General features: G+C 50.6%; 1 protein-coding gene across 12 annotated transcripts in view; it reads right to left on the reverse strand.

The window, feature by feature from the left end:
• Positions 1-12,886, reverse strand: part of GRIN1 (glutamate ionotropic receptor NMDA type subunit 1) — a 69,745-nt gene that overhangs the window by 10,477 nt on the left and 46,382 nt on the right. For all 12 annotated transcript variants that reach the window (XR_005456423.1, XR_005456422.1, XM_038767832.1 and 9 more), the window contains 8 exons: positions 11,064-11,228; positions 10,705-10,823; positions 9,248-9,360; positions 7,791-7,939; positions 4,954-5,111; positions 2,211-2,372; positions 1,396-1,505; positions 313-458 (listed from right to left, as the gene is read on the reverse strand). Coding sequence is in view for 10 of the 12 variants with exons in the window: in XM_038767832.1 (XP_038623760.1) it covers positions 313-458; positions 1,396-1,505; positions 2,211-2,372; positions 4,954-5,111; positions 7,791-7,939; positions 9,248-9,360; positions 10,705-10,823; positions 11,064-11,228 (1,122 nt within the window). In the remaining 2 variants the exon portion in view is untranslated. The remainder of the gene's footprint in view (positions 1-312; positions 459-1,395; positions 1,506-2,210; positions 2,373-4,953; positions 5,112-7,790; positions 7,940-9,247; positions 9,361-10,704; positions 10,824-11,063; positions 11,229-12,886) is intronic.

The raw sequence follows: 12,886 nt of genomic DNA on the forward strand, positions 1-12,886 counted from the left end.
AAAAGCTCGCCCGCTTTTCTGAGCCTCAGTTCCCTGCTGTGAAACGGGGAGAGGCGTCGGGAGGGTCCGTCGAAGCTCAGAGACCACCACCACCATTGGTGGTCCCAGGCCGACCCGGAGCCCGGAGGCCGACCCCCTGCTCCGGCCGAGGCGGAGACGGGCGGCGACATCCTCCCACCTCCCCATCCCCTCCCCGCTGGGCCGGGCGTCTCCCGGGGGTGGAGGCGGGGGGTCGTGGGGTGGCCGGTTCTGCTGGGCCGGAAGACGGGGGACGGGATCCCCCTTTGGACATTGAGGCCCGGTTCTCCCTACCTGCAGGTTCTTCCTCCAGACGTTCACGGCCGCGAATGCCAACTGCATCTGCTTCCTGCGAGCGTCCTTGTGCCGCTTGTAGGCGATCTCGATGAATATCAGAAATATCCCGGCCACGATCCCGCCGGCCACGAGCATGAACACTCCTGGAGCCGGTGACAAGAAGGAGGCACGGTCCCTTTCCAGTTTCTCCTTCCCTTCCTCCTCGCTGAGGAGGACCCCCGTGCCGGACTCCTACTCGGACCATGAGGCGGAGGAAAGGGTAAGGGGCCGGGGAAGGGTTTATCCCGGTGGATTTCCCTTACACAATAATCGTGGTATTTGTCGAGCGGTTACTACGTGCCAGAGTGGAAGCAAGCAAATCGAGGTTGTCCCAATCCCTGCCCCACATGGGCGGTCTTTATCCCCATTTTAAAGATGAGGTAACTAAGGCCGAGAGAAGTGAAGTGATGTTCGTGCTTATTTACTACCCTATTTATTTGTCTCTATCTGTCTCCCCCTTCTAGACTGTGAGCCCGCTGCTGGGTAGGGACCGCGCTTAGAACAGTGCTTTGCACATAGTAAGCGTTTATCAAATACCACCATTATTATTATAAAGTCTTAATCCGCCTCAAATCCCTCTGACTTGTCTTCTAAGCTTGTTGTGGGCAGGGTATATGTCTTTTTATCGTTCTATTTCACTCTCCCAAGAGCTTAGTACAGTGCCCTGCACACCGTAAGCACTCAATAAATAACAGTGAATGATTGAACGAGTGAGAAAGGAGAGGGGGGAGGCCGAATTCCAGCTCGCTACTTAGTACAGTGCTCTGCACATAGTAAGCGCTCAATAAATACGATTGATGATGAAACCCCTCTCCCCACCACCAGACACAGAACAGAAGGAAGAAGACTGTGGCTCATGACGGGCAGGGAAGGTGTTTCTGCTAATTCTGTTGTATTATACTCTCCCAAGCGCGCTTAGTACAGTGCTCTGCACACGGTGAGCGCTCAATAAAATCGTTGATTGATTGATTGCTCTGTCTTCCCGGATAGGCCTCGCCATCCTCTGAGGCTTGTGGTCCGACGGGGGGGACGGGGACCCACCGGCCATGTTCTCGAAGGTCAGTGTCGCTGGGGCGTTGCTTCGGGAGTCGCACTCCTGGTAACGCACCCAAGTCTTGTCCAGGTCCTCCATGAAGCCGTTCTCGTGCGACCTGAGGGGGAATCGTGGGTGGTCGGAGCTGGGGAGGGGGTCCCCGGGGGGCTGTCGGGGGGAGGGGAAGGGGAGGTGGGGAGGGGTGTCTCCCCAAGTCTCCCTGAGGGGGACATGGTGGGCGGGCAGAGCTGGGAAGGGGGGGTCCCCAGGGCCATGGGTAGGAGGGGGACGGGTGAACGAAGAGGGAAAAGGTCAGAGGGCCATCGGAGAGCAGGGAGCGGAAACTCCCTGACCCTGTTGGGTAGGGACCGTCTCTATATGTTGCCAACTTGTACTTCCCAAGAGCTTAGTACAGTGCTCTGCACACAGTAAGCGCTCAATAAATATGATTGATTGATTGATCGATACAGTGTTCTGCACACAGTAAGCGCTCAATAAATACAATTGATTGATTGATTGATTTCCATGGGGTGAAGGGGTGGGAGAGGGAGGATTCAAAATCCCAGCTCTGCCAAATGTCAGCTGTGTGACTTTGGGCAAGTCACTTAACTTCTCTGCTCCTCAGTGACCTCATCTGTAAAATGGGGATTAAAACTGTGAGCCCCCCCACCGTGGGGCAACCTGATCACCTTGTAACCCCCCCAGTGCTTAGAACAGTGCTTTGCACATAGTAAGCGCTTAATAAATGCCATTACTATTATTATTGGGGAGGGGCAGAGGGGATGGGGGGTCCCCAGGGGCGTTGGGAGGGGAGGGTACGGACTTCAGGATGGCCAGGGAGACGTTCTGCTTCCAGGGGCTGTCTTTGCGCATGCCGATGCCGAAGCCGGAGCGGAAGAAGAGTTCGCCGGTGGTCACCAGGTCACACTTCTGAGACGCCTCGAACTCCAGCACCGCCGAATCCCAGATGAACGCGTGGAGCTTGCTGGAGGGAGAAAAGAGAGCGGCTGGGGAGGACCCGGCCCCCCGCCCTCTGAAGATCCCCCCTTCCGAAGCGGCGTGGCCCGGGCCTGGGAGCCGGAGGGACCTGGGTTCCCATCCCGGCTCCGCCGCCTGTCTGCCGTGTGACCTTGGGTAAGTCAATTCATTTCTCTGGGCCTCAGTGACCTCGTCTGTAAAATGGGGATGGGGAAGGTGAACCCCTCGGGGGACAGGGACCGGATCCAACCTGATGAACTGGAATCTACCCCAGTGCTTAGAACAGTACTTAGAAAGTAAGCACTTAACAAGTATGATCAATCAATCAATCAATCGCATTTATTGAGCGCTTACGGTGTGCAGAGCACTGTACTAAGCGCTTGGGAACTACAAGTTGGCAACATATAGAGACGGTTCCTTCCCATCAGTGGGCTCACAATCTAGAAGGGGGAGACAGAGAACAAAACCAAACATACTAACAAAATAAAATAAATAGAATAGATATGTACATATGTATGCCCTTCTAGACTGTGAGCCCGTTCTTCTAGACTGTGAGCCCGTTTTTGGGTAGGCACCGTCTCTATATGTTGCTGATTTGTACTTCCCAAGCACTTAGTACAGTGCTCTGCACACAGTAAGCACTCAATAAATATGATTGAACGAATGTACAAGTAAAATAAATACATAAATAAATAGAGTGATAAATATGTACAAACATATATACATATATACAGGTATGTGATCATGATCATTATTATATATGATCTTATATATTTATATATATTATATATGATCATTATTGTCCTGCCCTCCCTCATTTTACAAATTCTCCTGGTCACCGGCTTTAAGCTCGGTGTGGGCAGGGAACCCGTCTCCCGACTTCATTCATTCAATCATATTTATTGAGGGCTTACTGTGTGCAAAGCACTGTACTAAGTGCTTGGGAGAGGACCGTCTCTATATGTTGCCAACTTGTACTTCCCAAGCGCTTAGTACAGTGCTCTGCTCCCAGTAAGCGCTCAATAAATACGATTGAATGAATGACAATAGAACAATATAGCAGACCTGCTCCCTGCCCACAGTGAGCGTACAGTCTAGAGTTGGTTGGAGTGCATTGTTGTCTCCCAAGTGCTTAGCACAGGAAGCATTCAATACATATCGTGGATCGACTGAGGGTAAGGGCTTTTGTGTTTTGTTTTGTTTTGATTTTCCAGGAACCGTTCTAAGCGCCTGGGTAGATACAGGGTAAACAGGTTGGACCCAATCCGTGTCCCGCACGTGACCTTGAGTGAGTCACTTCACTTCTCTGGGCCTCAGTTTCCTCATCTGTAAAATGGGGATGAAGACTTTGAGTCCCCCTGTGGGACGGGGACTGCGTCCAACCCGATTAGGTTGTATCTTCCCCAGTGCTCAATTCAATGCCTGCCGCATACAATTGCTCCTTGTCCGTCTAGACTGTAAGTTTGTTGTGGGCAGGGAACGTGTCTGCTAATTTTGTTGTACTCTCCCAAGTGCTCAGTACAGTGCGCCACGCCTAGTAAATGCTCAATAAATGTCTCTGATGGATTGACTGATGGTTTAACTAAAATTCTCCCCTTCAAAAATTCAGTAATCTGTGGCCACACAACAGACAAGTGGCACGATTAATAATTGTGTTAATGATGGTATTTGTTAAGCGCTTACTATGTCCCAGGCACTGTTTGAAGTGCTGGGGTGGATACAAGAGATTCAGGTTGGACTCAGTCCCTGTCCCATAATACGGCTCATAGTCTTCATCCCCATTTTACAGATGAGGGAACTGAGGCCCGGAGAAGTGAAGTGACTAGCCCAAGGTCATTCAGCAGACGAGTGAGGGAGCCGGGATGAGAACCCAGGACCTTCTGATTCCCAGGCCTGCGATCTAGCCACTAAACCATGTGTCACTTTGACCCCAGTTGGACTCCTCAGAGCGCTCAGTAGAGTGTTTAACCCTCACTGGTGCCTGGGTGGGTTGGAACCACCCCCTGCCTCTGGCCTGGAATGCCCTCCCTCCTCATATCTGGCAGGTAATAATAATAATAATGATGATGGCATTTATCAAGCGCTTACTAGGTGCAAAGCACCGTTCTAAGCCCTGGGGAGGTTACAAGGTGGTCAGGTTGCCCCATGGGGGGGGGGATCACAGTCTTCATCCCCATTTTCCAGATGAGGGAACTGAGGCACAGAGAAGTGAAGTGACTTGCTGGGATTTGAACCTGTGACCTCTGACTCCAAAGCCCGTGCTCTTTCCACTGAGCCATGCTGCTTCTTTAATAATAATCACCCTCCCCCCGTCAAAGCCTTACTGAAGGTCCATCTCCTCCAAGAGGCCTTCCCTGACTGCGCCCTCTTTTCCTCTCCTCCCGCTCCCTTCTGCGTCGCCCTGCCTCGCTCCCTTTCCTCATCCCCCTTACCGTCCCTATCCATCATTTCTTCCTCTCTATTAACGTCCGTCTCCCTCTCTAGACCGTAAGCTCGTGGCGGGCAGGGACCGCGTCCCGTTCATCGCACCGTCCTCTCCCGGGCGCTCGGTCCAGCGCCCGAGAGACCCGACCGACTGAGTGACTGACTTGTCGCGGACGGCCTGGATGGCCTCGGCGGCACTCTCGTAGTTGTGCTTCTCCATGTGGCGATACATGGTGCTCAGCTCCACCTGCCTCCGGAAGTAGATGTCCACCGAGCTCTGCTTCACCGTGGCGTAGATGAACTTGTCGGACGGATTACGGAGCTGCAGGGCCGGCAAAGGGGAGGGAGGGACGGAGGAAAGCCGTCAGATGAGCCCACCACCCGCCTCCCGCTCCGACAATTCATCCCTCAATCCGCCGTAGGGTTTTCTCTTTAAGGACATCAACCTCGCCTCGCTGCTCTCCTCCTCCAATCATCATCATCGTCAATCGTATTTATTGAGCGCTTACTATGTGCAGAGCACTGGACTAAGCGCTTGGGAAGTACAAATTGGCAACATATAGAGACAGTCCCTACCCAACAGTGGGCTCATAGTCTAAAAATCCAGCCCGTACGCTTCGCTCCTCTTATGCTAACCTTCTCCCTCGGCCTCCATCTCATCTTTCCCGCCGCCGACCTCTCGCCCTCGTCCTTCCTCTGGCCTGGATCACCCTCCCTCCTCCTAGCTGACGAACAAGGACTGTGTTGCCAACTTGGACTTCCCAAGCGCTTAGTACAGTGCTCTGCACACAGTAAGCGCTCAATAAATACGATTGATTGATTGATTGATTCCCCCACAGCTCACAGGTAAAGAATGGGACCCACCTTTCAGGAAGCAATACCATTTCGTAGCGGTCGAAACTTGCTACCCATTCTCCCAAATCCGGAAAGTATCGTGTGCCTTCTGGGGAATCGTTTGCTTGGGAAATGTATATATGTTTGTACATATTTATTACTCTATTTATTTATTTATTTTACTTGTACATATCTATTCTATTTATTTTATTTTGTTAATATGTTTGATTTTGTTCTCTGTCTCCCCCTTCTAGACTGTGAGCCCACTGTTGGGTCGGGACTGTCACTATATGTTGCCAACTTGGACTTCCCAAGCGCTTAGTACAGTGCTCTACACACAGTAAGCACTCAATAAATACGATTGATTGATTGATTGATTCCCTCGCAGCTCAGAGGTAAAGAATGGGACCCACCTTTCAGGAAGCAATACCATTTCGTAGCGGTCGAAACTTGCTACCCATTCTCCCAAATCCGGAAAGCATCGTGTGCCTTCTGGGGAATCATTTGCTTGGGAAATGTATATATGTTTGTACATATTTATTACTCTATTTATTTTACTTGTACATATCTATTCTATTTATTTTATTTTGTTAATATGTTTGGTTTTGTTCTCTGTCTCCCCCTTCTAGACTGTGAGCCCACTGTTGGGTCGGGACTGTCTCTATATGTTGCCAACTTGTACTTCCCAAGCGCTTACTACAGTGCTCTGCACACAGTAAGCGCTCAATAAATACGATTGATTGATTGATTCCCTCCCTCAAAACCTTACTGAGGGCCCATCTCCTCCAGGAGGCCTTCCCTGACTGCGCCCTCCTCTCCTCCCACTCCCTGACTCGCTCCCTTTATTCATCCCCCATCCCAGCCCCACACCACTTACGCCCATATCTGTCATTTATTTCTTTCTATTTACATCTGTCCGCCCCTCTAGACTGTCAGCTTGTTGTGGGCATGAAATGTATCCATTTATTGTTATATTGTCCTCTCCCAAGTGCTCTGCGTGCAGTAAGCGCTCAATAAATACGATGGAGTGAACGAATGAACATGGGCCTCACAGTATAAGGGGGAAGAGAACAGGAATTGAATCTCCACTTTGAAGATGAGAAACTAAGGCCCAGAGAAGATAAGTGACTTGCCTAAGGTCACACAGCAGGGAAAGGCAGCTCTGGGATTAGAACTCAAAGAGCCCGGGTTTTGGAGTCAGAGGTCATGGGTTCAAATCCCGGCTCCGCCACTTGTCAGCTGGGTGACTTTGGGCAAATCGCTTCTCTGGGCCTCAGTTACCTCATCTGTAAAATGGGGATTAAAGCTGTGAGCCCCCCGTGGGACAACCTGATCACCTTGTAACCTCCCCGGTGCTTAGAACAGTGCTTTGCACATAGTAAGCGCTTAATAAATGCCATTATTATTATTATTATTATTATTATTATTATTATTATTATTATTATGAGAAGCAGCATGGCTCAATGGAAAGGGCACAGGCTTCGAAGTCAGAGGTCGTGGGTTCTAATCCCAACTCTGCCCCTTGTCAGCTGTGTGACTTTGGGCAAGTCACTTCACTTCTCCGTACCTCAGTTCCCTCATCTGTAAAATGGGAATTAAGACTGCGAGACGTGGGTCAACCTGGCTTACCTTGAATCCCCCCCAGCGCTTAGAACAGTGCTCGGCACATAGTAAGCACTTAACAAATGCCATTATTCTTATTGACTGTGCGCCCCAGGCGGGAGAGGGACTGCATCCAACCCGATTTGCTTCTAGACATCCCCCTTCTAGACTGTGAGCCCACTGTTGGGTAGGGACCGTCCCTATATGTTGCCAACTTGGACTTCCCAAGCGCTTAGTACAGTGCTCTGCACACCGTAAGCGCTCAATAAATACGAATGAATGAATGAATGAATAGTAAGCGCTTAACAGATACCGCAGTGATTGTTATTAGGCCGGTCTGACGCCCACCCACCGTCCTGAGCTGAGGTCCGGCCCCCCAGCTGGTCTCCCCCTACTGTGAGCCCACTGTTGGGTAGGGACTGTCTCTATATGTTGCCAACTTGTACTTCCCAAGCGCTTAGTACAGTGCTCTGCACACAGTAAGCGCTCAATAAATACGATTGATTGATTGATTTGGGGGGTAAGACCCGGCTCCCCCCGACCTCCCCGACGCCGCGTTCCTCACCCGGGGGTCGTTGATGCCTGTGATCCGCTCCTCTGGCCGGTCCAACACCAAGAAAGCAGCCAGATTGGCAGTGTAAGAGGCGACGATGATCATGGCAAAGCCGGCCCACACCATGCCCAGAATACGGGCGGAGAAGCTTCGAGGGGCACCTGGAAGCGGGGGGAGGCGGAGAGAAGTCTGTGGGATGGAGGAAAGGAGGGGCTTGGAGGCCCGTGAGGACATTTGCTAATAATAATGGTATTTATTAAGCGCTTACTCCGTGCCAGACACTGTACTAAGCACTGGGGTGGATACAAGCAAATGGGGTTGGACACAGTCGCTGTCCCATGTGGGGCTCACGGTCTCAAGCCCTGTTTTACAGATGAGGTAACTGCGGCCTAGAGAATAATAATAGTAATTATGGTATTTGTTAAGCGCTTACTATGTGCCAGGCACTGTACTAAGCACTGGGGTGGATACAAGCAAATGGGGTTGGACACAGTCCCTGTCCCATGTGGGGCTCACGGTCTCAAGCCCCGTTTTACAGATGAGGTAACTGCGGCCTAGAGAATAATAATAGTAATTATGGTATTTGTTAAGCGCTTACTATGTGCCAGACACTGTACTAAACACTGGGGTGGATACAAGCAAATGGGGTTGGACACAGTTCCTGTCCCATGTGGGGCGCACGGTCTCAAGTCCCGTTTTACAGATGAGGTAACTGCGGCCTAGAGAATAATAATTATTATTATGGTATTTGTTAAGCGCTTACTATGTGGCAGGCACTGTATTAAGCGCGGAGGTGGATACAAGCAAATGGGGTTGGACACAGTCCCTGTCCCATGTGGGGCTCATGGTCTCAAGCCCCGTTTTACAAATGAAGTAACTGCGGCCTAGAGAATAATAATAGTAATTATGGTATTTGTTAAGCTCTTACTATGTGCCAGACACTGTACTAAGCACTGAGGTGGATACAAGCAAATGGGGTTGGACACAGTCCCTGTCCCATGTGGGGTTTACAGTCTAAAGCCCCATTTTACAGATGAGGTAACTGAGGCCTAGAGAATAATAACCATAATAATAACGGTATTTGTTAAGCGCTTACTATGTGTCAGACATCATACTAAGCACTGGAGTGTATACAAGCAAATCAAATTGTACGCAATCCCTGTCCCACCTGGGGCACCCAATCTCAATCCCCATTTTCCAGATGAGGGAACTGAGGCCCAGAGAAGTGAAGTGACTCGCCCTAGGTCATACAGCAGACAAGCGGCGGAGCCGGGATTAGACTTTCTGACTCCCAAGCCCTAGCTCTATCCACTAGGCCATCACAGAAATGAAGTAATAATAATAATAATAATAATAATAATAATGACATTTATTAAGCGCTTACTATGTGCAAAGCACTGTTCTAAGCGCTGGGGAGTGACTTGCCCAAGGTCACCCCTGCTCTGGGGGTGGGAGGGCGGGATCCATACCTTCCCCGATGCCAGAGTTGAGCAGGACGCCCCACGAGAACCACATAGCAGAGGATAAGGTCAACGCGTCTTCCTCCTCCTCCTCGCTGTTCACTTTGAACCGCCCGAAAGGACTAAGGAAACAGGATGGGTTGGTGCGGGGGGGGGATAATATTTAATAATAATAATGGTATTGGTTAAGTGCTTACTATGTGCCAGGCACTGTATGGGACGACACCGGCTTAACAGACTCGGGTCCGTGCTAATAATGATAAGAATGGGACCCACCTTTCAGGAAGCAATACCATTTCATAGCGGTTGAAACTTGCTACCCATTCCCCCAAATCCGGAAAGCATCGTGTGCCTTCTGGGGAATCATTTGCTTGGGAAATGTATATATGTATATATGTTTGTACATATTTATTACTCTATTTATTTATTTTACTTGTACATATCTATTCTATTTATTTTATTTTGTTAATATGTTTGGTTTTGTTCTCTGTCTTCCCCTTCTAAACTGTGAGCCCACTGTTGGGTAGGGACCGTCTCTATATGTTGCCAACTTGGACTTCCCAAGCGCTTAGTACAGTGCTCTGCACACAGTAAGCGCTCAATAAATACAATTGATTGATTGATTGATAGTAATAATAATGGTATTTGTTTAAGCACTTACTATGTGCCAAGCACTTTTCTAAACGCTGATGTCAACCCAAGGTAATCAGGTTGGACACAGTCCCTGTCCCACATGGGGCTCACAGTCTTAATCTTAATTCTATTTATTTTATTTTGTTAATATGTTTGGTTTAGGTCTCTGTCTCCCCCTTCTAGACTGAGTAGGGACTGTCTCTAGATGTTGCCAACTTGTACTTCCCAAGCGCTCAGTACAGTGCTCTGCACACAGTGAGCGCTCAATAAATACGGTTGATTGATTGATTGATTAATCCCCATTTTCCAGATGAGGGAACTGAGGCCCAGGGAATAATAATAATGATGATGATGGTATCTGTTAAGCACTTACTATGTGCCAAGCACTGTTCTAAGCGCTTGGGGGGATACAAGGGAATCAGGTTGTCCCCAGGGGGCTCGCAGTCTTCATCCCCATTTTACAGGTGAGGTCACTGCGGCCCAGAGAAGTGAAGTGACTTGCCCAAAGTCACACAGCTGACAAGGGATTAGAACCCATGACCTCCAACTCCCAAGTCTGGGCTCTTTCTGTTGAGCCACGCTGCTTCTCTAAGAGAAGTGAAGTGACTCCCCTAAGGTCACACGACATCCAAGCCCGGGCTCCGGCCACTAGACTAAGCTGTTTCCTGCAGGATGATTAATCATTTAATCGTATTTATTAAGCGCTTACTGTGAGCAGAGCACTGTACTAAGCGCTAGGCCGTGCTGCTTCCTATATGGTCCCCCCTTTCCCCTGGCAGGCCGGGCCCCCGCCCCCTGACCTGGGGGAGGAAGAGACGGATCAGAGGCCTCACCTGAAGCGGTCCAGCAGGTAGAGCATAACGGCCACAACGTGGACGGACAGGCCAACCAGCAACCACAGTGTGCTCTGAAACGGCTGCATGAAGGAGTCCAAGGTACTTCGGGGGATCTCCTACAGAGACAGGCGCCGGGGGGGGTCAGAGGTCACGTCCCCGTCCCTCCTCCCCTCCCGACTGGAAGCCCGTTGCGGGCAGGGAACGTGTCCGATCTGTTGTCGTACTGAACGCTCAGCGCATACGATCGACTGCCGTGTCCGATCCGTTGTCGTACTGAGCGCTCGGTACGTATGATCGACCGACCACCGGTCTCCGTCCGAACCCCGCTCCCCCCAACCCGGGTGGCCCGGCCTCACCTTCTTGACCAGGATGGTCAGCCCTTGGTACTTGAAAGGCTTGGAGAACTCGATGTACTGGGCCCTCTCGTTATTGATGGTCAGCGGGGCCACGATCATGTCCGCCTGACCGCTCAGCAGCTCTCCCATCATGCCGTTCCACTCCTTCTTGTTGCTGTTGTTCACCTGGGCGAGGGCGGAGGGGAGAAGGGCGAGCGTCCGGGTGGCTGCCCAATGCCAAGATGCCCCGCAGCACTCTGGCCTGGTCCCGGGTCCCCACATCGGCCCCTGCTTCCTTCCTATGACCGCCATTATCATCATCATCATCATCAATCGTATTTATTGAGCGCTTACTGTGTGCAGAGCACTGTACTAAGCGCTTGGGAAGCCCAAGTTGGTAACATATCCACGGAGGGGGTTTAGTCTGAGGGAGAGTCTGGGGGAACTAAGAGATGCTGAGGGGGTTGAGGGAGGAGCCCCCTAAAACCTCACAGCCCTCACTACCACCCCCCTCCATCTGCCCTCCCCATTCCCCGAGATGGGCTGGTGGAGAAGGAGGGAGTGGGAGAGAGGGGGGAGAAGAAGGAGAGGAGGAGGAGAAGGAGGAGGAGGAGGAGGAGGGGAGGAAGAGGGAAGGAGAAGGGGGAGGAAGGAAGGAGAAAGGGAGGAGTGGGAGGGGGACGGGGGAAGAGGAAGAAGAGGAGGAGAAGGCAGTCTGGTCCACCTCACCTTAGTACCGGACCTTGGGGGCCCAAAGGGCTATTCATCGCCTTAATAATAATAATAACCGTGGTATTTGTTAAGCACTTGTAGTCCTGACAAATGGACAATTCCCCTCAGCCCTCAGGAAAGCATTGATTAATAATTATAACTGTGGTATAGACAGTTATAGACTTTCTATAGACTCTTTTAGACTGTGGGCCCACTGCTGGGTAGGGACTGTCTCTCTATGTTACCAACTTGTACTTCCCAAGCGCTTAGTACAGTGCTCTGCACACAGTAAGCACTCAATAAATACGATTGATGATGATGATGATGATGATGGTATTTGTTCAGCGCTTACGAGGTGCCAGGCACTTTACTAAGCGCTAGGGAGGATGCAAGCAAATCAGATTGGATACGGGCCCTGTCCCACGGGGGGCTCCCAGTCTAAGGAGGGAGGGAGGATGGGTATTTCCTGCCCATTTTACAGATGCGGGGACTGAGGGCCAGAGAAGTGACTTTATGGCAGGGGGTGGAGCCCCGGATTAGAACCCAACTCTCCTGACTCACGGCTGGGGTTTCCTTTTTTTTTTTTTTGAATGGTATTTGTTGAGCGCTTGCTGTGTGTCAAGCACTGTTCTAAGCGCTGAGGAAGGGACAAATTAATCAGGTCAGACACGATCCCTGCCCCTCCTGTGGGTCTCAGACTAAGTAGGAGGGATAACAGGTATTTAGTCCCCATCTTTCAGTTGAGGTAACTGAGGCACAAGGAATTGAAGTGACTTACCCAAGGTTACACAGCAGACAAGTAGTGGAGCGGGGATTAGAACCCAAGTCCTTTGACTACGAGCCCCCTGCTCTTTCCACTGGGGTTATAATAATAATTACGGTATTTGTTAAGCGCTTATTATATGCCAGGCGCTGTTATAAGCGCTGGGGTGGATATAAGCAAATCGGGTTGGGCCCAGCCCCTGTCCCATGTGGGGCTCACAGTCTCAATCCCTATTTATTTTGATGACTTGACACCTGTCCACATGTTTTGTTTTGTTGTCCATCTCCCCCTTCTAGACCGTGCGCCCGTTGTTGGGTAGGGACCATCTCTACCTGTTGCCGACTTGTAATAATAATAATAATAATAATAA

This window comes from Tachyglossus aculeatus, chromosome 27 (assembly GCF_015852505.1).
Source record: "Tachyglossus aculeatus isolate mTacAcu1 chromosome 27, mTacAcu1.pri, whole genome shotgun sequence".
NCBI lineage: Eukaryota > Metazoa > Chordata > Mammalia > Monotremata > Tachyglossidae > Tachyglossus > Tachyglossus aculeatus.